The sequence below is a fragment of the Cyrtonyx montezumae genome, unplaced genomic scaffold (assembly GCF_038088225.1).
Source record: "Cyrtonyx montezumae isolate F1298 unplaced genomic scaffold, pur_monq_1.0 scaffold_4, whole genome shotgun sequence".
NCBI lineage: Eukaryota > Metazoa > Chordata > Aves > Galliformes > Odontophoridae > Cyrtonyx > Cyrtonyx montezumae.
Window position 1 is genome coordinate 27,778,820 of NW_027072045.1, and position 26,257 is coordinate 27,805,076.

The 26,257-nt window shown below is 37.3% G+C and overlaps 1 protein-coding gene across 7 annotated transcripts in view; it reads left to right on the top strand.

Annotated features, from left to right (window-relative positions):
- The window catches only part of ADK (adenosine kinase), a 260,222-nt gene that overhangs the window by 204,332 nt on the left and 29,633 nt on the right, over positions 1 to 26,257 (top strand). For all 7 annotated transcript variants that reach the window (XM_065746525.1, XM_065746522.1, XM_065746524.1 and 4 more), the window contains 2 exons: positions 12,453 to 12,488; positions 18,131 to 18,245. In XM_065746525.1, the coding sequence (XP_065602597.1) occupies positions 12,453 to 12,488; positions 18,131 to 18,245 (151 nt within the window). The remainder of the gene's footprint in view (positions 1 to 12,452; positions 12,489 to 18,130; positions 18,246 to 26,257) is intronic.

Below are 26,257 nucleotides of genomic sequence, written 5' to 3' on the forward strand. Positions count from 1 at the left end.
CAAGTTGTGAGAGAAAAGCTATCCAAACAGAGATCTTCAGGCACCAAGGGCAGCTCTAATTGCATGCAAATAATTAATAAGAATGAATTGAAACATTATTAGAAAACACAAATGCCGTTACTTTTCTTACATGGTCACGCATAAGGAGTTCATGGATAGAGTATAAGCACCCAGGTTTGTGCACTCTTATTTGATGTACATATTCTTTGGGGGCCTTCAGCACATTCTGATATCCCGGGGAGATTCATGACACAAGAGTAATTGCACATAATGTAAACAAGATCTGCATTAGTTGGCTCTTTTACTCAAACTCCCTTTCCAAGTCCAGATGTGTGATGTGTAAATGTTAGGAGAACAGAGTCCTTATGAAGTAGCTTTATCAAATGCAGCTAGTCTTCCAGCAAAATGGGGAAAATATAAATTAGAGCTCACAACCTTGGTCAGATCTGGTGCGTAAAATTTTATGGTTATATTTAATGTTCCATATGTGCTTTGGACAACTGCCATGTTTGTAAAGAGCTGCTTCAATATTATTTTTTAAAAGTGACACTTTTAGCACAGTATCCTCTGCAAACTGTTCACTGCTCACCATGTGAGCCAGCCAGACTCTAAATAAATTGTTTGTTTTCATGGTCTAAACCTAAGATCAAAGTTAAAAAAACTGCCTTCTAGAGCATGGCCGTTTTCAAAACATAGCATGTGACTGTTTGAAATGTAATTTAGAGTGAGATGATAAACGATGATAAACTGGTACTGAAAGAGGAGAGTGTGATGAAAAAATATGACAAGAGACACGGAATTAGGAAGATGTATACATGTCTGCTGGTGCTGAATATGTTCTAGCTTATTGTTTATAACTTAATTACATTTTATTATGTTACACGAGTGCTACATTTCTCCAGGCAATTTTAGGAAAAAGGCATCAAAAGAAGGAGGTTCTGCAAAATCGTGCCACTTTTCAGAGGTCCTAACTTATTTTTTTCTTCATTTTCCAATCCCTAAATATCTGTCTTTTAAAAAAAGCTTCAAATTCAGTGTGTGGTGTTCTGTTATTGCAACCACTTTAACCTTGAAAGCACAACAGTAATATTTTAGAATGTTCCCAGTCATTTGTTGTATGGTATTTAGGCAAATATTTATTACTCATATAAGAGAAAGTAATAAACTCTCAGAAGCTTGAAACAGGACGCAGTCTAAGTAGAAGAGCAGTACTACTCTGACCCTAGAACTCTTCAAATTTTGCATAACATGAAAGAGATGCAGCATCATGGAAAAAATTGCAAGTTTCTTGTCTTGTATTGGAAAGTATGAGGCAAACTAGAACGCGATAGCTCCTGTTATATTTAAACACAAATAAAATGCTACAGACAGAAGGAAAGAAAAAGATTATTTACACTTCTAAGCTCTCAGGAGGTGTGAGAAATCTGTAGTAAGGGCTAGAGCAAGAATGCAGCTAAAAATAACCTGTCCAAAACTGAATTGCTGCTGCTACTATCACTACCACTACTAATTTTGGCTTCAGGATAACTTGCAGTCTTAGATTTATCATGTAATAAAATATGAAGTGTATCTGGTGCAATTTTAGGTACATTTCAGGTTCATTTGAAATATACCAATGTCTATTAAGTAAAAATATAACTATATTAAAATATAATGTCACTCTGTCATTTCAGTAATTAAAAAATGTTTGTTAGGCAAATCCTAAAAAATAATGTAGCAGTTTAAAGGTACAGAATTAGAGTTTTAAGTGGTAACTGTCCTGAAGTGACAGTGAGCATTAGAAAGTGCTATTGCATGAGTTATTTGCATGCTATATGCATGAGTTAAATTCAGGGATATCAAATTAGTTGTATGCTTATGTAGAAATCTTTGAAAGCATTACTGCTTGAAAGCCTTGGCATACTCCTATGATCTTTTAGAATGTACAGCTGATGCCATTAAGAGTGTGCCCTTGCTTAGGACAGAGATTTAGAGAACTGCTCTGTGAGAAAAGAGCTCAGTCAAAACCAGAAGTTTTCTCTTATTCACATAAGAGACCAAATCTTAACGTTTCCCTTTCATGTGAACCAAGACCAAATTTTGCTTTTCACTTTGTCTTTAAAAGTTAACTGTGTGAATTTATAAACTGGAGAACAGTAGTTCATAGCGCATAGATCATATTCACAGTCATAACACTGCAAGAAAAATCTATTTGCACATAAATGTTTTACATCTATTTAATGTATTAAATGATACCGTTAAGAGAGAATAGATAGTAATTAATTTCTACTACATGTTACTAAGGTGAAATTAATTCATAGTTACAAAAAGACACATCAGTACTATTAAATATGAATTCTGATGTAAGTAGTATATAAAAAACAATAGTTGGGGATCTTCATAACCCTCAAGGGCTCAGAAAACTTCGGAGTGCCAATAAGTTCTGGTAGTCTGCTGCTGTGATTCCATAGTGGATTTTTCTTCTCCTTGTTATAGCTCTAATGTGAACGACTGGTTTAACCACAGATAATGGGTGCATCTTGAAGTCTGAAACAGGCAAATTTGTAGAGAAGGAAATTGCCTTATTTTATTTCACTGTGAGCTACATAAATACATTTGGGAAAGTTTTATATACATATATATATATATTTATATGCAAATATATATATATGTACATAAAGTTAATTAAACAGGAAAGGTAAACAGCTGACAGGCAAAACTGCAATGGAGTCAATTTCTTGTTGCATATTAGTTGAAAAATGATGATGCAGGAATGCAGTTGTTCACAAATTATTTAATTTTGGAATTTTATTTTTTATTATAGCAAATCATACATATGCATCATTTTGTGTTCTTTTATATTTTTTCTTATTTTCAATGAGAATATGATTTCTTAAAGGAAGAAAGTAATGCTAAGAAAATGTATAGTTGCTTTCTAGAAGAGGAATTTTGAACCTCACTTCTTGAAAAAATTTAACTTCATCTTTGAAGATATGGGTAACAAAACCAACCAGTAGGATAGTCATGATCTGATTTTTAAAGGAGAAAGCAGTTATAATGGAGTAAGAGTAATTTGAGTGTGTGAAGAAATTGGTTATAGATTATTTGAATGTATGCAGCCCGAATCAAGTCAAATTTATTAAAATCAATGTGAAGTAAATATTTAGACAAAGTTCAGCAGTCTAGACATTAGAAAAATTGCACATTTTCTTCATCGTTGGTTTGCTTTTTGAAAACAGTTTACCCTTTAGACAGCAGAAGCTGGGTAGAGGATTTTCTGTAGTCTCTGATAGATTCTGCTTATTTGTTGCAGCAGCTTGTGTTATGGTTTACTCCTGGAATCCTTGCTGTGTGACTGTAGTTATTTGCTTGGTTTCTTGGGTTGTATCTTTTTCCATCCTAACAATCATATAACTTGCCTTTATACATCAATAAAGTCTTTGTAAACAAAGTCTTTCTCCATCTACCTAGCCCCAGCATGGATTTTATCCTGTACTTCCAGTCTAGCTACTATCTTAAAGCAAAATATAACGTCAAGTTTTTAATGTCAGATTTTGACAGAATGGAGTAATGGGCTGACAGGAATCTCATAAAGTTCAGCAAATGAAAATGGAAAGTACTCTACCTGGGGAAAAAATAACCCCATGCATTAAGACAGGCTGGAGACCAACATAGTGAGGAGAAGCTGAGAGCCTCAAGAAGAGGTTCAAAGGGATCTTATTAACACCTATATACCTAGTGAGAGGTGATAATCAAGATGGATCCAGGCTCTTCACAGTGATACTCAGTGACAGTACGAGAGGCAGTGAGCGTAAATTGAAACACAGGCAACTCTGTTTAAGCATAATGAAAAAAACTTCTACTGTGAGGATGGTCAGATGCTGAGAGAAGTTTCTCGGAGGAGCTATTGACAGTCTGTCCTTGGAAATATTCAAAACAGTCTAGGTCAACCTGTTTTTGCTGACCTGGTGTGACAGAGTGGTTGTACTAGATGAGCTTCAGAGGCCCTTTTCAATCTCAACTTGGGGTTCTATAATAATTCTTTAAAATATTCTGGATTTCGTGGTCCTTCTAATTAACTAGCTTTTTTTCTCTCATAACTTGCTTTCTCTTTCATCCTCTGCTCTTCCTAAACCCATCTCACGCCCAAGCTGGCTTCTTTTAGAAGTTTGGACAAACATACCAAAAAGACACTCACTCTCAAGCAATTATAGGTCAGAAGCAGGCAAATACTGATTATAATTATTAGAAATCTTAAAAAAATGGTTCAAGAAATTAGCAGCCCATCTGACTAGAAGTGCCTCAGTCACATTGGGAATTAGAACTCATGTTCTTCAGTTGAGACCGCAGTGACCTACCCACCTGTGGACAGATTGAAATGCTGCTGTTCCATGCAATTATCATGTTGTGAGAGAGTGGCTAGTGCAGACTGGGAACAAGGATTTTCTTTTCAGTAGCTAAAACTGGATATACAAGTGAAAACTGGAATATCTGTATCTTGAACGTAGGTACATGCATCATCAAAATAGTGTGAAATAGCACAACAAACTCTAATAAGAAAATTCAAGACAACTGGGTTCAAACTTAATTGAAAGGGTAAAATGTATAATATTATTATCTGTTTAAAAGTTAGTGTTATTACTGGAGACCAATGAGCAGTTGTTTTTTTTCTTGCTAAAGTTAACAAGCAATGCAAGTTTAGCACATGAGGATAGTTATGTGCTGATTATTCTTTATAGAGTTTCTAATGCCAAATTCTTAGTTATAATTCTAAATGTGCATGACATCATGCAAAACCAAGTACATAAAGCAGATAAATTCTACTGCTAAAAATGTGTTAACCTTCTAGCTAGAATAGAGACGTGTCCTGTTGTATCCCAGCACTTTTAGCACAGTATCTGATTATTCTCTTCAACTGAAATTGCTAGATGAGAATATCTTGTCAGTGATTTCAGGCTACTCTGAGTGGTTGCAATCACAGAAGGCCTTGTTGGAAATGATGCAATCTTTTATTTCTGTTTGTCATCCTTCAGCCAGAAGGTTAGTACAAAGAGCTTATAACGTGCAGTATTAAAGGCTTCAAAAGATCTCACATATCTTTTATTTTTTTATATGTGTATAAAACTCTTATCCTCTAGCTATTAAATTCATTTTATTGTTTATTTTCATTTTTATTATGTTCTATTCCTCCGGTGATGATTAAAGAAGGAGTCTTTCTGTTCTGATCACGATGCATTTTATTTTTAAGATAGTGATAGGCACATTTGTATAAAGAGATGGTGTAAGGAAGTTCACTAATGTGATCCTTATAATCTGTGAGGAGAGAGAAATGTGCAGTCAGAGCCAGTTCAGTTCTTTAGGTAAGGATGTAGGGTAGAGATATAAGTAATAGCTTTTTATCCGTCATAAAATTTCAAAATGGCTCAGAGGCATATCACTGCTGCAGCTGTGGCAGACCTTGTTATGGCATTATGCTCCGACTCAGGATGAGTTTTTCCATAGAAGATTCTAGCAGGAACTATAGTTCTGGTAATAACATAAGTAGGAGAATAAATAACTTGAATATTAACAAATTGTATGTAATACAGATGCTCCAGCATGAACCCAAGCTGGAGAAGAAATTGCATTTCCTTTCTACATTCTTTTCACACTATGCTTTTTCAGACAAAACCCTCTGGTAGAATGCCAGAACCCCCTCTGAACAATGCAACTTTAATCCCATATGGTATTTCTGCTTGTTCTGATTATCCATTTCACTATTATTAAATTATATTTTCACTTACAGTGTGAAGGTAGTAGTTATATTTGCTGGTATCTTTCATATTATTCAAGCAAACTGGAAAGTTACTTCAGATTTTAGCAAGAAATCATTGCTATTCTTTGTGAACAAAAGCAATTTTCAAATCTGGGACTACTCACGGTAAAAGTAAAGAAAGGGAAAAAACATTTGGTGCTCCTTTATGATAATCTGCCCATGCAACTGATGCCAGCTGTGCTTTCTTCAGTAATACCCAGTGAGTGATAGATACTTGCTCAGATAACACCGATTCTCAGTGCTGGTTCTCAGGCTGTCTGCAGGGTCTGTCCTTTCTGTGACCAGCTTTTATTGATCTCTGAAATGTGAACAGGTGTACCCTACTGACCAAATCAAGAATTAGTGTTCATCAAAGGAAAAAAATACTGAAGCATTATTCCTGTAACACATCCCCAAGCATAGCTCAAACTCTATCAGCAGTAGCAAAATTTCATCAGACACATATTTGTTTCAGAAAGTATGTTGGGTGATTCTTCAGACTTCTGTTTCTCAAGTTCTCATGTGACCCATATTGAAACAAGTATCTCTGGAGGGTGGGGAAAAAAGACTAAAATTGCATTCACCTCTTGGCCTTTATAAGTTTCTATCTTTTAGTAAAGACATGAGCTTGTACCGCTTTTACACAGTTAAATGTAGTGGTAGTTGACCTTAAAATCAGATAACAATGATACACAAGGCTGGATAGGGTAATCTAAGAGTTTCGTGTAACTATTGATAGCTATTTAGCACTGAATTGAAGAGGGATGTGTGTAACTTCTCACAAACCACAGTAGATATACTGTTGACACTAAAAGTTAAAGATCCAGCTGTAACTATATTCTATAGATTTTCTATCAATTGATTTTCAAGTAACAGGATGGTAATAGCCATCTGTTGAAATCATGTTTTCAGTTGATCATCAAGTAGTCTAACAGTGTCTGCCTTTGGTCCCTTAGGTATGTCATGATTATTGTTACCCCAGCTTTGACTTCACTTTTATTTCATGAAATCATAGAATCATTTGAGTTGGAAGGTACCTTTGAAGGTCGTCTGGTCCAACTCTCCTCCAGTGAACCAGGACATCTTCAGCTAGATCAGGTTGCTCAGTGTCCCAGTATAGCCTCCTCTTGAATGTCTCAAGGAAGACAGATCAAGTTTGGCTTTTTGTCACATGCACAAGGAAAGAGTGGTGTCACAATGTTAGCGTGTGAACGTGTGACATCTTTGTTAAAATCTGAAGGCAATGACTGAAAATCCTTTGTCATGTCTGTGCCTTGAGACAAATGCCATTGCTAGGATCATATTTAGTGTAAACTGGCCTAGAGCTGCAGGAGTACAAAACATGGCATGACACTGCTCTTTAGTCCACGTCCTTAAAAACTAGCTTACCTCCCACATGTTGGTGAGTATTTTGTGAAAAAAAATACAAAAAGCAGAGGCTTATATTGATCTTGAAAGTAGTGTTCTTCATGACTGTATGGCTGATGAATGAATTAATCTTACATAATAATAGGGAGCTTTTAACAAAAGAAGATGACTTTTAAAGGACTGTATTCGGAATTACTGGACAAAACATACTGCTGAGACCACAGATTCTCAGTATCTATGGAGTTTGTAAAACAAAGGGTATAGCTATGAAAGCAGAGTTTTATAAGAAAGTTCTTTGCTAGGAGTGGAGATGACAAAGTAAAAGTGACAGAGTAGCAGGGTAGTAGGTTGGACAAATGTGTTTGCCTAAGGAAAGTTGAATTAGAAGTACAAGTGTTTGTCATTTTATTATAATGAAACAGAAGATTTTCATGTCTGTAGTATGGTGAGACAAATGTTTTTTAATTCTTTTTTCAACTGTTTTAGAATGCTTTACTTTATGTTAAGATATCATGAATGAAAACATCTACTTCAGAAACACAAATCTTTAGCACCTGTCTCTATTATTTGAGTCAGTCTTGGGCAGAATTAGGTTGTAGATATCAGTGTACATCACTTGCACAAAAGTCTTCCCTATATCCTCATTTGCTTATTTTACTTTGTTGTCAGCCATTTCATTTAGATAACAGGGTCTGAATGTTAGAAGATTTGCGCAACTGCTAACACTTTGTTCCAGCAAACACATCAGGCTGTGGAAAAGCAAGAGAGAATACAAAGAAAAAAAAGTTGTACCAGGATTAGAGATGAACTCATCAGTGGTTTGATAGTACTAAGTGATTATACCATAGCCTTTGATGTGTTAAAGGAAACAGTGCAAATGGAAGAAAACTAACTGTTCGTACTTCTGAGAAGGCAGTTGTGCAACAGCAATACCCTGAAGCTGGAGGAAGAAATGTTTAAGATATGTTTATAGAAGATATCAGCAGAAAAAGAACTGTAGTGGTGGAGGTGCTATTCACGTAGTCAAACAGGGCTGGCACCAGTAGGAGTGGTTCCAGCAAATGCAAACTGCCCATGGATGGTCCAAATAGTCATTTGCTGCCTTTTGTTTGCTGTTATTTGCTTGTTTCTTGTTCTTGTTATTTGTTTTTCTTGAGGCCTCTAATTTAGCGCAGGGACCTTCCTCTGCTGTTATTCATTTTGTATAAATATGTGGTGGCTGAGATTATGAGGATTCATGGCATGGGTCTGAGTCACAGATTTGTTGTGCAGGGAAAGGGGATAGTATTCCTGAAGATACGAACAGGGCTTGTTTTTGGGGGGGTTATTTCAAGTAAATTGAGAAGATTATGGTCGCTGCAATGCGATTTATATCAAAACCTGGTTTTTTGTTTCTTTTCTTTCGTTTCCTTTTTTTTTAGTGGGGACGGGATGTGGAAGGGTGGGAGAATGGCAAGGAGGGGAGGCTGTCAAAGTTAAAGAGAGAATTAGAGGGAGCTGAACAGGGCAGTGCTGTAACTCATGAGTTAATTCGGTGAGATGCCTCTTCTACCAAGAAGGATGGAGGCATGCAATTTGCTCCAGCATCTCCTGCGTTTGCATTCTTGTTTAATTACGGGAAGTGCATTCAGTGTGCAAAGGTATCATTGCTGTCCTGCTGTTTTATCATTTCTTTATGAGATAATGTTGATTTCAGCAATGAAATGCAAATTCAGTTTACAGTGCTTCTTTTCTCTGTACAAAGGTTAAAATGCATTTTGTGGATAACACTGTTGGTGATGCTTTTGAAACAGACTTTTATCATCTAATTTCAGCAATACATGAATTTAAATGCTGCTCATTGCAGTTTAACCCAATATGCATGTTGTTAGCGTTTTGGCTATAATTTGGCCAACTTATCATTAAATATTTATACCTACAAGAAATTAACACGTAGTGCGCCTTCTGTGTGTTGTGGCAAAATGAACATAAATTTTTTTGAAGTGGAGCCATCCTAATTCTATAATCTCCAAGTTCTCCCTACACAGGGGTTAATTCCTTGGGGTAAAGAATCTAATGGTTTCTGTGTTAGGGTGTATTTTGGTTTACTTGTGAACAAGGTGTCTCTATTGCTGATGATAATAAGGTCCCAAGTTCTAACAAGCACTGTGACAGTTGACTGGAGTGTAGGTTATAGACAGCTCTGTTTACTACATGCTGGAGCTCCAACAGCAACAAAATACATGCAAAATGGGAAGTTTTCAGCCATCAAGGGAGTCAAATACAACGGCAAGACCAGTACTAGCAGAAGTTGTCTTTTTTAATTATCTCTTGATCTTGCTTTCCTGTGTAAACTGCTCATTATTGTGCAAAGAGAAGGGTGTGTGTGGACTTTGGTGACATTGTATTACTCCATTAAATAATCCTGTATGCTGTTCACTTCGATGTGACTGTATGTTTTAAGATTATTTTTTTGCAAAACAGCATAAGCCAAATGGTTCATAACTATTAACAAATCCTATTTCCGCTTTAGGTGTTACAGCAACAAAATGTGCTCTTGTGGTTGATAAAAAGACTATATAAAAAAGGAGTGTTAATGTTTAAAATATATTCAGAATTTAAGAGAGGAAAGGTGGGGAGAGGGTGTTATGAAGTGAGATACATTGTCCACACGAATGGAAAATAGCTCTGAAGATGCTGACCTGTAGTAATGAACGTACAACACCTAAAGTTTATCAGAATCAAAAGAACTCCTGACACGAATTGAAGCCTCCTAAGAAAATTCTGTTCTGTTGCTGTTTTGCTTTGCTGTTGTCGCATGTCATGCATGAGTGGAAATGCTGCATTCTCCAGGGAGCAGTAAAGCTTCTGTGTAGGTTGTTTATTTCCTTAATCCCTCCTTCTCCGTGATTTCCAATGTCAGATATAAAATGGAAAGCCTGTAAATACAGTGATTATCATACTGATTATCACCTGCATCAGGGAACGCCCTGGCTGGCCGCCGTAACCCCAGCAGTCTCCACATGTTACAGCCACTTCGATTTTAACCTGACTACTCTATTAGGTATGTGAGGCTCAGTGTGAGGTGCCCTAAGGCTGCACAGATGGGGTCCGCTTGTTTCCTGTTCTCACTGTTATTGTGAATAGATACTAAAAGCTCCTCATTGCTTTTATCTGGTTAATTTACTTTGAACTGGCCGTGTATTCAGGGCCCACCGAACATTTCTCACCATTTTGCAAACAATAAACCATTGCCTCTAGAGGTGTGCTTTGCACTTTTCTCTCCTTTTTTCTAGAAGGGCCTTAATTCCCAGGGGCTGTAACTCTGGGAGATGCCGATTCTCAGGGAGCTGCAGACTCCTTACTGGAGGAAGCTGCTAGGGAGGTGTTGTGGGGTTTAGTTGATAGTAGAGAAGAAAATTAAGGTTACCATTATTCTTTGGCACGTACAGAACCCTTAGATTAGGGGTCAGTTTGTGATTGTGTCATTGCTCATGTAGTTGGGCAATAGACCAGGCTAAAAGATGAAGCTCCAGCAGGAAAATCCTAAGATGAGATGCTTCTTGCCAAATAAGCACTTGTTTGTACTTTTGTGTGGAAGAGCCAGGTCTTTCAAACCACATCTGCTATGCATGGGTGCCCCAGAACAGAAAATTAAGATGAATTCACTCACATAAGGAAGTAGTACTTAACTGGAATAGCTTTTATTTCACAGATGTAAGAATGTACTGGTGTCCAGTTTCCTGGCCAAACAATAGTTTAACACAGATGTTAATGTCCCGCTGCCTTGGGGCATTAAAGAAATCCCTTAGGACAGATCAGTGCAACTTCCAATTTCGCTCACATGGCCAAAAAGCCTGATGTTACAGAAGTTATTTGGCTGCAGTACATAATTGTTAGTGTATTTTCTTATTCTCCGTCCCCCTTATCACTCTCTTATTTCTCTTATTTTTGTTCTGTGGGATTTTTTTCTGTGTCCAAGTCCCATTTGAGGCTTTCTTGATTGTTCTGTGGTTCTTTGTAAGTGCATCACTGTATAGTGGAAGCACACAGGCTCCTTTTTTCATATGAGCATGGGCTTTGTTAATCACATGCTGCTTTAGGAAAACACTGCATGATATCTTTGAACCCTACGCTCCTTCTTGACAGCCAGGCTAGCAAATGTCATTGACTGTGTGATGTACAAGAAGGAATTCAATTGTAAGTAAATTGTCAAAGTGGCTAACCTTGCCCGCACCCAATTGTCAGGACCATGATTCAGTTTTTCTGTCAACATCAGCTAAGGCTAACCCGGTCAGCCTTATGTTTCTGCAGCGAAGCAGCCTGAGGAGTTGTGCTTTTCAGCTGATCACATTTTATTAACCTCAAGTTACTGTTGTTATAATCAATTGTACCCACTTTGGATTCTTAGATTGCCCCCAAATTGGCAGATCATATAGGTCCACGAGTTTGTATTTTCTGCAGTATTAAAGCTGTCACAGAGATGCTGGCCTTAAATGGTGCGGTACAGGAGTTGTTTTTGTTCAGTTGGATCAGCTCTCTATTCAGGCTCAAATCTGATCCTTCTATTAATATCACTTGGCAAAGATAATCTGGAAGATTGCAAGTTAAAATGTAAAGACTTCAAGCGTTGTTAACAGTATTTGCAATGCTGAGGTAGAAAGTGAATAAGGGAAAAGTACTGCTGTTGTCTCCTGTCTGCTTGCTTTTATTTCAAAAGAGATTTTAATTGCTCCAATTAATATGAATAAGAAATGAGGACATTCTGATACCCTAATGTTTCCTCTGTTCTTTAAGGAAAAGAGCATAGTTAAATTGCCTAAAGCAGTGATTAAGACATCAGAGTGTTTTAAAATGCTCATCTGATTCCACCACAAGGATTTGAACACATTTTGTGCTCCTATTTTTTTTATGCACTGTAGATGACAAATGATTTTTTTTAAATGGCTTAAAAACCCGTATCCCATGAAGTGCGTCAATGGAGATAACACTGTAATTTCAATTCAGATTATTTCTGAAGGATATGTTGCCTGGATTTGAAATTGTGATTTCCTACTTGAAGTCCTATGTCCAGAAGTAACCTTCCTTGCCTGGAAAATACGATATATTGTACCTTCTTTCTTTGAACTTGAGCAGTGTGCTGACATTGTGCTGCTGCTGGGCTGCAGGAAGGAGGGGGAAGCTTTGGGTGCAACTATCAGAATTGAACAACTGTATGTGGGGATATTGAGATAATCGTGTAAAAGGAAAACTGGCTGAATGAGTTTAAAAATGTGTTATTTCTTCATTATCTAGCACTTTATAATTAACTGTTCTTCTTTTATTATTACAGGAAGCTGCCACTTTTGCTAGAGAGCAAGGCTTTGAGGTGAGTTAACCCACAATTGCACACTAAACAGATCCTAAAGGCTTTTTTCGTGCTGATAATGAAGTTCTTTTGGACAATGATTGATGTGCTATTATACTCTCCAAGCCTCGCAGCGGTTGCCATGGAAACTTGGCAGTCGTCATGGTTTCTTTGTTCTGCCAGCTCAGTGTTATGACGCACTCTGCTAGGTCTGCACCCAACATCGCCTACAGATGTTATTTATTGAATTTTGAAAAGCCTCTTGGGAAGCCGAGAGGTTGGGCACGGTTTCAAGCTGCCTCTGCAGATATGGGACCTGTCAGTTTGTTCAGTTAAAAAGCTACCTCATTAGCTGCATTACACTCCACAAGGATTCACTGCTAAAGCAGTGGTGAGGCAAGACTAAATAGAGAAATATAACACCGCTTAAAGAACTTAAACCCTGCCATATGCGGATTATCATTATGCAAATGAATTGTAGAAAGGTTGTATGTAAAATTGGTAGGTACTGATTAATGTAAACCGTGCTGCTTTTCGAAGGGATAGTGTGGAATTTCTGTTTCAAAACAGATTCGAGTTGGTGCTTTCCATCTGTGCTCTAAAAATGCTCAATTCCCTACTTTCTAGAACTGAACACTGTTGATTTTTCTGCGATTCTGAGAGCTTTTGATTTCATTTTTCTGAGGTATTTATTTGAGTGCCTAAGCCTTTTCGTTGCCCCTCCCATTGGCTACATTCGGATAACTCAATCTGGAGAGCTATCAGCTATTGGTCTCTAATGCTGAATTCAAATAGGCAGGTTTTAAATACTATAATTAATGTGACAACAGTTGTACTAATTTCACAGATAGTAAGCGATCTCACTGAAATCTAAATTGCAGAACTGAATGCACATAAATCCTGTTACGTGTTTTTTCACTGGAATAAAACCCACCTTAATTGATTTGTTTGCAATGGGGAAGAATAGATAGGAGTTTGAGTACTCAACACCCATTTTGCATAAATAATAGAAGCCGCGCGATTCAAACTGTGGCACTTTAAGAACATGCCACTTGTGTGTGGATGGCTGTGTAGAGAAAAAAAAAGGGGGAAAGACTGGCAGCTTTTGTTCTGCAATTTAGATCTCTTTAGAGCTGTACAGCAGCAGGTACATCAATGCCATCAGTGTTTTAGATATTAAAGCTGTGGGCTGGCCCATTTCATTTTATGTTTCTTAAATTCATGCTGCTGCTTTGTAGAAATCCAGACATTTTATCACTGTCAATTTTCATTTGTATAATCTGTATTGTTAGCATAAAAATACACTTTCAATTTATTCTATCAAATGAATGAATTTCACAGATGCCTCCAAATATATTATGAAGCATAACAAATTATTGGTACCCTCTGGTAGCTAGACAATAAAAAGGAAAGGAAGTAGTGTATTAAGTCTACCCATTCTATACTTTTATTGCCCCCTTGAGCTAAAGACTTTGAATATGCCTGGTTTAAATTCAGTTCTAGTGACAAACTGCTGTTGCTGGTGTCTGCTAACTACCATCATATTAACCTTTCCATTAGTGCTTGCTTAGAGATTCTAGCACAGTTCCCTCTGAACATCCTAAATCTGCCACATTTGATTACAGCGTATCAGTAAAGTGCACAATGATTATGATCTTATCTCTTATTACCCCCTTACTTGGCAACAACTCACACGTCAGGTTTCCTGACAAAAATTTGGTAAGTGTCTGCTGTGTTGTTTTCCCATTGTGCTATGAAGGCAAAAAGATAAAATCACATTACTAGCAATGTATCTTAGGAAAAACTTAAGTAGCTTCAATTAATTTCCTTAGTTAAAGGAAAAAGTTCCAGCAGGTCTCAAAATCTTGTCAAATTGATTCTGTAATTTAAATAGAGAAAGCATAGAAAGGTAAAATAGAGAACTGGAAAGACTGAAGCAAAAATTAAGAGGATATTTACTATAAAAGTAATGAAAAGTTGCTGTTAACTGAATCTGAATTACAGATGGATTTTTTTAACTAAAAATCAATTCATCAGAAATCTTTATTGTTGAAGAACAGTTGAGCCTTTGCTTTTTTTTTTCCTTAGTATTATCTCCATTTCTTTTTTGCCCTTAATTCCACAGTTTATGTGACTTAAATGCATGTTATAGATGTGGATTAAGTAAAACGAAATGAAAGGACTAGATGTACCTAAGCTGTCATGGAAATAGTTTTTCCTGTTAAAGATGATGCTTTTCCATGAAGTACATATTGGTTGGGGAACCAGATCGAAGGCTTTTGATACCCTGGGCCAAATTTCAGTCTTAAACACAGTGAAGTCCACTGCACAGGTCCACTGTTTTCAGTGGTCTGATTTATGCTTGTTCAGTACGTGGCTCTGATGGTCCCAGCTTTTTTATGACTGTTCAGAGACAAGGACCAGACCTGCCCAACAATCAGAATCAGACTCAAGCGTATTCTAAGGTACACATAAGTATCCTGTGAATTTGTGACACCTTATAAGAGGCTTTAAGTCCACAAACCTACTGTCCAACCATGTCTGTAGGTGCAGGATGTATTGAGTCAATACAAAGTAAATATTATTCGTTATAGCTATTCGACAATATTATGTATATCCTGAGCAGAAATAGGAGATGACAGCATTTCATACTGTTTGCCTGACAGTAAAATGAGGGACACACAGTACTGCTGCAAGCCTAAGCTGTAAATATTCACCTACAATAAAATGTCACCATTGTACCTTCAAAATGTAACACAGTGATAAGGCAAAGATACTATACTGGAAAAGCTAAAGCCTCCCCAGCTTTGAAGTCCCAGCTCTTTTACTATATAAACTATTTTATTCTCTTCCTTTGGCACATTTCAGCATGGAAAGTGAATTTGGCTAAAAGCTCCCAAGTTAATTCTTTTAGAAGATGGTACTTAATTACTTTAACGGTCTTTGTAAGCAGACACAAGTCTCCAAACCAGCCTGTTTCAAAATTCTTACCGTCTAAAAATTCTTTCTACTGGATACCTTTCTTCTGCTGTTATATGACTATTATGTATTTAATTCTTCCTAAAAGCACATATGCATTCAAACTTTCTTTTACAGTCTACTGTATTTCACCCTCTACCATCATTCTTCACTAGTATTTTTCTTTGGAGCCCTCCTTCCCTCATATGAATTCATCTTTGTTCTTCCTTAAACTGAAGGAATCATCTGTTGATCTTGTAATTTTCTCCGATTATAGCTTCCTTACTTTCCTCTTAAAATTTAAAGTACATGTAAATACATTACACAAATGTCTTCAAACTCTTTGATTTTTTTGCCTGCTTTGCTCCACTGCAAATGTGCTTAATAAGGTCATTAGGAGCTGCTTCCTCCTTCACAAAAACTAACCTCCTCTCTCCTGTTTTTCTTGGTATTCATGATTGCAGTTTTATTTCATGGATCTCTTAATTGTCTAGACCTCAAGTAGGTCAGAATGCAGGTGAGCCTTCAAAAGCCTACAAATTACCAAGTTGAAGGGCTGTAATTCTCTACGCTTAGCCTATCCAACAGCTTATGCCACCAGCTGATACCCTCTACTCACAAATCTCCTCCTAAAAAAAGACATTTGAAAACAAAAGAACAGCAGTTGCAACTATTTTCTCTGGCATTTTTAAGGGGCTCCTTGCCTTCTTGGAATTAGAGGTAAGATTGCCTCTGTTTGCTCTCCATCTGCTGATGGTTTCAGTGTTCCTTAATCTTCTCCAAGAGGGGAAGTTCCCTCTTGAAAGCTCATGATAAGTCTAAGCAGGAGGAAGAATGAAATAACACAAATATGTTAGTGTAGTAACCGTACATGGAGATTAAAAGTATGAGTGAATTCAAACAAGGCTTAAAGAGAGCAGTAAGTAAGGGCAAATTATTAAGGTATTTGACAAATGTGTATTAATCAATGTGAGCTCACTGACTACCAGAGAGAAGAGAAATTAAACTGAGGCTAGAACTATTGCAAAAGAGCTGGATAATTTCCACTTAAAGGAATATTGGTGAGTGCATAGCCCAGGCTTGTTCTCTGTCCATGGTAAAAGTGAAGTGCTGTCAGTGGTGTGATCAACAAGATTGCTAAAGAGCAGCAAGTAACTGGATGGTGTGTAAATTATAGTTCTTACACTGCTTAACTGAGCTGCTGATGAAAAACAAGTGTACTTGTTAAAATCAGCAACCACAGTCAAAACTGCTCATATGGTACCTGGTTTTAAAAATAACACTATATGCCGATTTTGGAGGAAAAAGTCTATTTATTAATACAAATTAATTGTAACTCTGTTAAATGACTTACCACTCTGGACAGCTTTATAAATGAACTCTATTAATTATGCAATTGTGTTAAAATGAGTTGGGTTTCATAATGAACAGATCACTAAAAGATGCAGGAAGTATAGTTACGCTTTCATATCATATTCAACATTAGGCCCTTTCCAGGTCTGCTGTGTTCACTGTGGTTGCACGTACGTAAGTGCACACATAGTGTGGTGTTATTAAACACACATAGGAATAAAACACAGCACAATAGGTAACACAGAGAATAATCTTACCTGTCTTACTTTCATCCTGTTAAATGTATATATATGATGGCAAGAAATAGGTTTATATATACCAAATTTAATCTGTGAATTTAACTACTGACTTGAGATGAATTTGAGAACAAAATCTTTCATAGAGCGTTATAAAAGGATTTGATGCTTCTACCAATAACAGGAATGCTTATATTTAGATTAGATTGAAAACTAAATAAATTAGAAGTTACAATGGTTGTGTTTCAAACTATGCAACAACTGAAATATGAGAATAGGAAGGATGATATTCTAGTGACAAGCTGTGCTGTTGTTGGGTTTCTTGCATCAAGTAAAACATTTCAAACTTGTCGCTGCCAAAGGCTTTGGATGGATCTCTGGTTTGGTTCAAAATGCCAAATTCTCAGTTCCTATCTAGGTGCACTGTGGTGTACAAAGTCCCTTAAAAGCAAAGATTCTTGAATTTTTTGCAGCTTTTCCTCACTTCAGAAAATTGTGGGATGTTCTGTGCCCCACTGAGTGGCTCCCATATTTTCCTTCCCTCTACCTCTCAGTGATGCAGAGAGCTAGTGAGCGTGTCCACCTGGGCTCCACATCTTCGAGGGTGCTCCAGGGTGCAGTGGGTTTGCATGTTGGGATCAATTGCTGTAGGGGATTTCAAGAAACAGTATTCACAACCCTTCTGAAATCAGAAGGATTATAGTACTCTAAAACCTGACTAAATTGAATGAAAATCAGGCTCAGAGTTTGTCTGAAGTATTCTCTTGCAAATTTTATTTTTAATTTTATAGTAGGTAAGGTTAGAATCCAGTCAGCAGCAGAAAAGAACAACACTAATTGCTCATTAGGAAATGCTCTGTAATTCCTTTGTTAGCTTTGCAGTTTTTCAGCAATTGGAATAGCTGAACTATCATTATTGAGATTAAAAACAATGGTTCATAGTACTACATAAGCCCTTAGGAGAATAAAGTATTCCCCCATTTAAAAATCTTCTACTGACAATAAAGTCTATTCTATACTAGCCATAAGAAAAAAAAAATTATCTGCTAATAAAGTTCCAATCTTTCACTGCTCTAATGTGCTGGTTACAAGAATTTTCTTTCTCTCTATTAATAGACTGAAGACATTAAAGAGATAGCCCGGAAGACACAAGCCCTGCCAAAGGTGAACACTAAAAGGCAACGAATTGTAATATTTACCCAGGGAAAAGAAGACACTGTAATGGCTACAGGTATATTTTTCATATCTCTGTTGTCACTCAGTAAATATTCTAGTCAAGCAACTACGAGTTCCAATTTTACCTGTTGTAATTGTTAAATGGTAGGCAATGTTTGCCTTTTGATGTTAGTTTTCTCATCTCTGCTATGCTTCTAATTGCTTTAAGATTCTGAATTTGAGAAGTTAATATTTCACAGGAATGCCTGAGAATTTAGTTCTGAACATGTGAAGTACTTTTGTATAACATAGATCTAAAATATTGATCCAGTTGGTTTTGCTCAGATTTTATGACTTGAGTTTTTTATCTGTGTAGCCATCTTTGCTGCAAACAAGAACACACTGTGCCCGCTGAGAACAGCGGTGCAACAGTATAGTATATTTAAACATTTGTGAAAAGGAAGAAGTGAAATCCAGTACTAAGTGAATTTCCAGGCTTTTTTGCTTTGAGCAGAAAGCTCACTTCAAGCTTTTCTCAGCTGTCTGCTCTTCTTTTCTCAAAGGAATATGTGAGAAAAAGGTGTTCTAGCAGGGATACAAGTAGTTTGTGCTGTCGAAATTGATGATGTACGACACGCAGATTTAAGCATTATAAACACGACTGCCTACCTTTTGACAGTCTCTTTAATTTTGTCCACCTATGCTTCTAGACTAAATAAAGCTATTAAAAACATGTGCTCTTGTGAGCCATTGTAGTCATTCATTCCTGCACAAGGTAAGTTATTAGTCAAGGCTAAATTCCTCCTTTGGAAATCAAGTGAAGTTGAGGAAGCTTTTCATCTGAAGAACCAGTGCTTACTCATGTATTTGCCTCAGAATCAGAACTTGCTTCAGCCTGTGGCTGCAAGGCTAGGCACTAAGTAGATGTATCACTGGTATATAGCTCATTCTTAGCAACAGTTAGAGTGATTTCTCCAATAGTTTGCTCCTTGTATTTTGTTAGATACAAGCTGATTTAAAGGAAATAGGGAGGAATCACTGAGAGTTGCGAATGTGTATCTTGCTGAATAACAATGAAAGCATTGCTAGAAAGTTACTGCGTTATGTGAATGGCCCATATGGAGGCACTCCACTGGAGTATTGTACAGTTGGCTGAAAAATAGCAGTGTAAAAATGTTTTTACACATGAGATAGTAATAGTGGTAGTAAACCTAAATCTTATATGTAACCCTCCTGTGCGCTTATTTAATTTTCACTGTCTAGTTATTTTATTCTTCAAACTGGAGTTGTTAACAAATCCATTAATCCCTTCTTTGATATTTTTACAACTGGGGGCTTATTTGAGGACTGACACTTGCTAATCTTAGCTGTTTGTTTGCTGTTAAATGAACTTAAATTAGAGAACGCACTTTATATGCATGATAAATGCAAGATGGATAGAGAGTGTATGCAATGGTGTCAGCTACAAAAGCAAACATGATAAATGTTAAGGCAGTTTTGAGCCGTGGGATAAGCTATTTGGTGCACGAGCATAGCTGAATCTCTTTGCTATGTTGTTATTCATGGCAGCCAAATAAATGTCAATAATAAAAGAGAATTAAAGATTTTCATTTCCCAGAGGCAGTCCTCTAATACAGCTTGATCTTTCGTTTCATTTGTAATTCGTTCTCATGTCAGGATGCAATCATTCGCCAGGCTCTGTGTGTCATGTTAAGTCATTTAATAATGATTAAGAACATAAAAATGTTTGGCCTTTGGGGCAATTCTCAAAAGAGATACCAATTTGTTATTGTTTTCCCCCTTTTTCCATCCTTTGGTATGGATCATCTTTTTCCCACCTCTTCACATTAAAATAGTGATGAAAGTAGGAAAATGTGTCCCTTCATTTAGCATATGATGGTACCACACAATGGCACGGAATACTGTTAACACTTGATTCAGCACCAATTAGGTCTAGTTGTGCTTTGAAACCTGCAGCGGAAAGTGTAAAACGTTTCTAAATGATCTTTGAAAGACTTGCCGTGTTTCAGATTAGTTGCCAGTATAAAATTAATTTTCCCTTTCTAATGCATAGGACAAGAGTTAAGTTATTGAAAAAGCAAGCTTTGTATAGCTGTTTATCCTCCCTTTTTGAGGAAGGTCTATGTTCCTAAAGAGTTTGTGCCTTGTGCCTCGCTTGAATAAGTACTTGCAAAGTAGTAAGTGAGCTATGGATTTGGACTTAGTGGATGTTCTGCTTTGTACTTCATCCAAGTCAACAGTAATAACAAGAACATGTTTCCAGGATGTTTATTAGTTGAAAGATGATTCTGTCACTAGTGACTTAATTCAACCAGAAGGGCATCAGTATCCAGGCAGAGGACTCTACTCTTTCTTTTTTTTCCTTCCACTGCTGCCATTAACCATCCTTCACCAGCTGTTGAGTAGATCCCATGTTCCAGTGTTTGCAGTTTATGACCTCTGGATGGAGCTGTAGCTTAAAGGTGTAAGAGTGTCAACAGTTTATGGGCCAGTTTGGCCCGGTTCTGTGACTAATGGGGCAGGGGACTATGGGCTCACGCCCAGGTGAAGAGAGAAAAAGGGAGAGAGGGTAGGGAGATGAGCCTAAAAGCGAAACAGTGGCAATGATCTGAGGAGCAGAACTAAGTTACTAAACAAGATATCAGAATGCAAAATAACGCAATATGATAATATATAATTGGAATTGAAACTAATAAATCAAATAAAATGAGAGAGTGTCTGAAACCAAAGCCCTTACTCTAAAGCTGAAGGTGAGACGGCTAGGAAGCTCTCACTGCAGACAGTGCAGCAAAAAGAGAAAGTCTTGGGACTTACATGCAGTTTTATCTTTCCCTCTGAGTGAAAAACAAGAATGCAAAGTCCTCTGGGGTATGTAGTTCCTCTTTTGAGAACCAGGTACCTGGAAATTTGGCAGTCCATGGAACTGCAGCATTAACTCTTTAACTCCCAGTGCCCTACGTGATGTTATGATGTCAAATACCAATAACAAAAATCATAAAACCATGACAAAGAGTAAAATTGTCCAAGGTGAACTTGGCCTTTGTGTTTTTTCTACCTTTTTTTTTTCTCCTATTTTCTCTGTGGAAAGCTTTCTGGCAGCAACATAGATTCGGCCTTTACTGTAGCCCTGGGAGTAGAAGCGAGTGCCTTGGACTGTGCTGCTTTGGTCTATGAAGAGATACATGGACAGCCACCTCTCCATTCTTGCCCATCTCAGCCCAGGCAAAACACAATGAGAAAGACAGTCTTGCAGTTGTAATAGCATCCTTACCAGACATCCATTTCCTACGTTAAATACAGCCTCTGCCTGTTGTCCTGGACAGGGCAGCAGTGGCGCTAAGCTGAGAAAGACTGGATTACAAGAGTAGGAGTGCATCTCTTTGGTGGGTTACATATAAATTGAGTGAGAAAGCAGAGAATGGAAATAATGAGGGGATCCACTTCAGTATAGTTTTGCTTGGAGGAAGAGGAAATGAGGTAGATAAAAGGGATTGCTGCAGATTGCCCGAGAACAGAAGCATCGGTACGTACTTGAGGAGTAGAACATAGAGCAGGAGGGTGCAGATCATTACCAAAAAAAAAGAAAGATTGACTAAAAAGTTCAGAGAATAGAGTTTGATAGCTAAAAAGCCCACTTCCTTCAGGAGTCTATCCCAGCCCTACTGCAAAAATGTTGAATCAGTTTGTGAATTGCTGCTGTTAATCCAACGTTGTTTTAATGCGCACCAAAACCATTGGTGGCTCACCTATAAAAGCCCATGAACTGTGGCCACTCAGGCACTGACTGACAAGCAACTTAGAGACCCACACAGCTGGAGGAGATCATGAAAATGGTGGGAAGTACTGCTTCAGCCATCCTAGTCCAAGCCATTCCTATTTATCAGTACAAATTTCTAATCTGTCTGAATTATTTCTGTTTTCAGAGGAAAAATGTCTCTATCGTGGAGCACATTGGGTCTTTCTGCTGTCTGTTCTTATCTCCTCCATCACAGTACTCCAGCCCCAAGGCTCCTTTCCTCTCCCCTTCCTTCCTGTTCTCTGTCAGTAGGAATAATTGCTAGAAAAAGGCAATCTCATATTCAAGCTGAGTGTGATCAGTATGTTTTGTAGGAAAGGAAAGGAGTGTTTGGGATTGGCACACAGGCACTGTGAGAGATGAAATGTTGTCTAAATTAACTGTCAGCTTTTAATAAGGCTCCTCAGAGCATGTGATCATTGTGTGAAGTTCTCCTGTTTGTGTCATTTGGGTGTATTTTCCTCTGATGTCAAATTTTATCTTTCTGCTGAAAAAATATGAAGGCATTGGAACTTCTTAGTGACTGTAAGAACTACCACATGAGACAAGTATAACTGTCTCTAACACCAGTCCCCAAAGTGACTGAATTTCAACAAAACTCTCTTGAAAAAAAGTAACCTGAGACTTTACACCTGTGATGAAACCTTGCAGTAAAGAGTACTATGGTTTACGGAAGATACTAGTAAATGAAAGTAGGATCAGTGAACTTGCTTAATGAAGAAAGATTATTTAAGAAACAACATTGGTTAATGCCTTGTGTGGATGCTTTTTGGCCATAAAAAACTGCTTGGCTATCCAGACTTTGGTCCCACTACCACTGCCTTTTTCCATCTGTTCTGGATTTGACTCCAGGTTCCTGAGTTGGTAGCATACATTCATTTCATGTTTCAACACTTTTTTTTCCCCACAAAACACTTTTTAACCACAGAAAATACATAGGCAAGGAAAGAGGGGAAGGGTTGATGAACGTAACCAGTCTCTTGAATTCAGCAGGTAGAGCTTTTAATAAACATACCAGAAGTCACAAGCTCTGACAACAACGTATATGTCATATCTACTTGTGTGCTATATCATTTGTCAAATGCTGTGAAAAGTGTCCTTTTTTACAGAGTTGCTCATAACATTTTTAAACAAATTACTCTAAGTCAGATACATTTTATGACTGGTCTTGGCCCAAAGGGAAATCTTTGGAAAGTCTGAGCAAAATCAGTTTGGCAATGGAGAAATGATTTTATATTGAAATATTTGCATAATTCGAAAACAGCTGAAGCTACAAACTTTAAACTTAGCTTGTTTTATAGCTTTAATAGAGGAAAGAAAAACAGTCCAACTGTAAAGAAAATCTCTTCAGCATTTTTCAAGTTATGAATGATGAAATCTGGCATGTTCAGGCCTGAACATAGAATGTTCCATTCTTTTTTCCCCTCAGTGTTTGCAAGACCACCTCTGTTAAGGGCACATTTGTAATAGGCTCATTTGTTAGAAAATAGCTGTAGTAAAGAAATGAATTTTTAAGGATTTGAGCATTAAAACCACCTGAGTTAGGGTCTGCTGAGTTAATGACACTGCTTACATATTTTCCAGTTTGGTGAAGGATGGCTTGAGAATTTTTCACAAAATGCATTTGCTTTGACGTAAAATGTAGTACAATGAGAAAGGTCCCCCTTAAAAATCCTGAAGTGCCCCTAACACAAAGTATACACTGTAATAGTTTGGGGAACTTCTACTTGTTGTAACAGCATGTTATTTAATCTATTCAGTGAATTACACAGCATGTGCTATACGGGCAAAATAATATGGGACAATAAAACGTGCAACATTACCAAATTTTAGAGCCCATAACCAAGCTTTTGAGGTTGGAGTAATATTAGGTATTTGCTTCTACCTGTTACCTGAAACAGGGTACTGAGCTAAAAGGATGTTGGTATAACCCAGTACAACCATTCTCAAAGTAATATATGCACATAGATTCACAAATTAGTAGTTTCTCTGCATTTGGAATGAACCAAAACCTGATCTAAATGAATGTAGCAACAGAAGAATAGAAAGTCTGTATTTACGAATGAGGAAACTTCCTGTTGTAAGGATATGTTAAATATTTTAAGAGGAGAGTTTTTAAACTGATGTTTAAGCATATAGCAGTCTAAACAGAGGTCAGTAGGTTTTCTTTGTCAGGTTGTGCTGCAGTCATAGACCACCATGTGACCTTGTAAGCTTATCTATAAAACAAAGAAGTATTTATTACTATTGACACTGCTGACATTTTATGGTCCTGTTTGCAGCTCCTCTTTCTGTAAATTACTCTGTATTGTTTGTTTGCCTGCAAGAAGCAAGAAAAAGTGCTTTTCCCTTAGGTCTCCTAGCTTTCATTCTCAGCCTTCCAGACAGGAAAAATCTTGACTAGCTCTTTTTATCAGACAGCCTTTCTGTGTGTTTACACAAACAAAAAGTCATGTCTCGGACATGCAGTTGGGTTATATTACAGTGCATTCTCTTTTTCACATGATTTCATAGCTTCTCTATTCCCTGTCCTGTCACATTCACAATTGTGAAGTTAAATTTAAATACTAAAAGTGGATTTACGAAGAAAAAGGACATTTTGGTCCGCTAGTGACACAACAAACGAGCCAGAAAGCCCAATAGAATTATTGTTGGTTTAGTTGTGACTTAGAAGCCACAAAACCTAAATTAACAATGAACATTTGTTGATAGGGATTAATGAATAGCAAAGCTGGTAATACCTTTTGTAATTGAGACCACTCATGATTTCATGCTGTGTGGGAGAGGAGATCTGAGCATTTTATTAGGCGGCTGAAACACGTTATTAAAACCTAAGTTCCTGGACATCTGTATCTTAACTGAAATAGAATGAATGTACCTGTAGACCTATATGCATATAAGAAAATATATATTTAAGTATGTAGGTAATCTGCATCTGTGTTTTCAGTAATTTTGTCTCTATTTGTAGAAGAGTATCTTTTCTAGTCTAATGTAATAACACACCAGTTTAGCCCAGCAATTTTGAGTAAAGTTGGGAAATGCCCATTTCATGTATAACCACTAACAGTAAGAAATTTTCAAGGCACAAGTGTACCTTTTGTTAAACTTAGCCTGAATTTCAGGTGCTACAATTAATTTACATGCTGGCATTCCAATAAAAAGTTACGTCTTTCAGCTGTGAAAAGTATGCGTTTCCCTATCCTATGCCTTAGGAGTTGTCAGTATTTCTTCTTACGCAGGAAAATTTCTATATTTATTTCTCAGTTATAGATATGTAGATCTAGGAAGTCAGTTTTTGTACCATAAGTCTAGAAGGAATTCTTGGAGATGTAACTGTTAATACACTGGTTGTGTAACGGCAGTTTATGTGATCCTGGGGAGTGGAAAAGGGAAGCAGGACTGAGTTAGTCCAAAGGTCCATCTAACCTAGTATCTGCATGTGCAGTAGTGGGTGCTTGTAAAAACTGTTTGGATTCAGCCACTTAAGAGCATTACTGGCTATCTCCCTCTTCTTGCATTGCAGCGGGCAGTCAGTAGTCATTACAAATACAACAAACATTGCAGAATTCTTGCTTGATTCTCCTTTACCAGTCTTCTCTGCCGGACTCCCTTCCTATTTTGTTTGCTTGTTCTGTAATTGTGACACCATTACTACCCTTCCCTACATCTTTTCTCAGTTCTGTTATACACATTATGGGGGGGCACTAGAATGTTTGACACGCCTGAGAAGTTTGCAAAGTGATGTAATTTTTTTCTCTCCTTTGTTCTTTTTTCATTCCTCTCATAATAGTTCCTCACATTTTATTTGCTCTACTGGCTGCTGTTTTCATGTTGTAACTTCTTCTTTATAGCATCGTAACAGGTGGTTTAGAGCCCATCATTGTGTATTTAAAGCCGGATATTTTTTTTTCATAAGTGCGACATCTTAATAAAGATTGGCAAATGATTTTGTAGCCCAGTAGTGTGGGATTTTTTTGCAATCCTTCACACTCAACTTTTGGTTTTACCTACCCTAAGTGAGTTTGAATGTAACCCAAGAAGGGGATGTGCAGGACACTGAAGAGCTCCTCTTGGAAGCACTACACATAGTTTGGAGATACTGTCTGTAACAGGCAGACACAATTAACATCAAAGCAGGACTTACATGGGTACTACTGAGTACTAGTGCCAGCTTGGGTACACAGAGCTCAGAAAATGCAGTAGAAAACAAGACAGGAAGACTCTACAGTACCTGCAAACCGTGCTGGATTCAATTACTGCAGAGCCTCTCT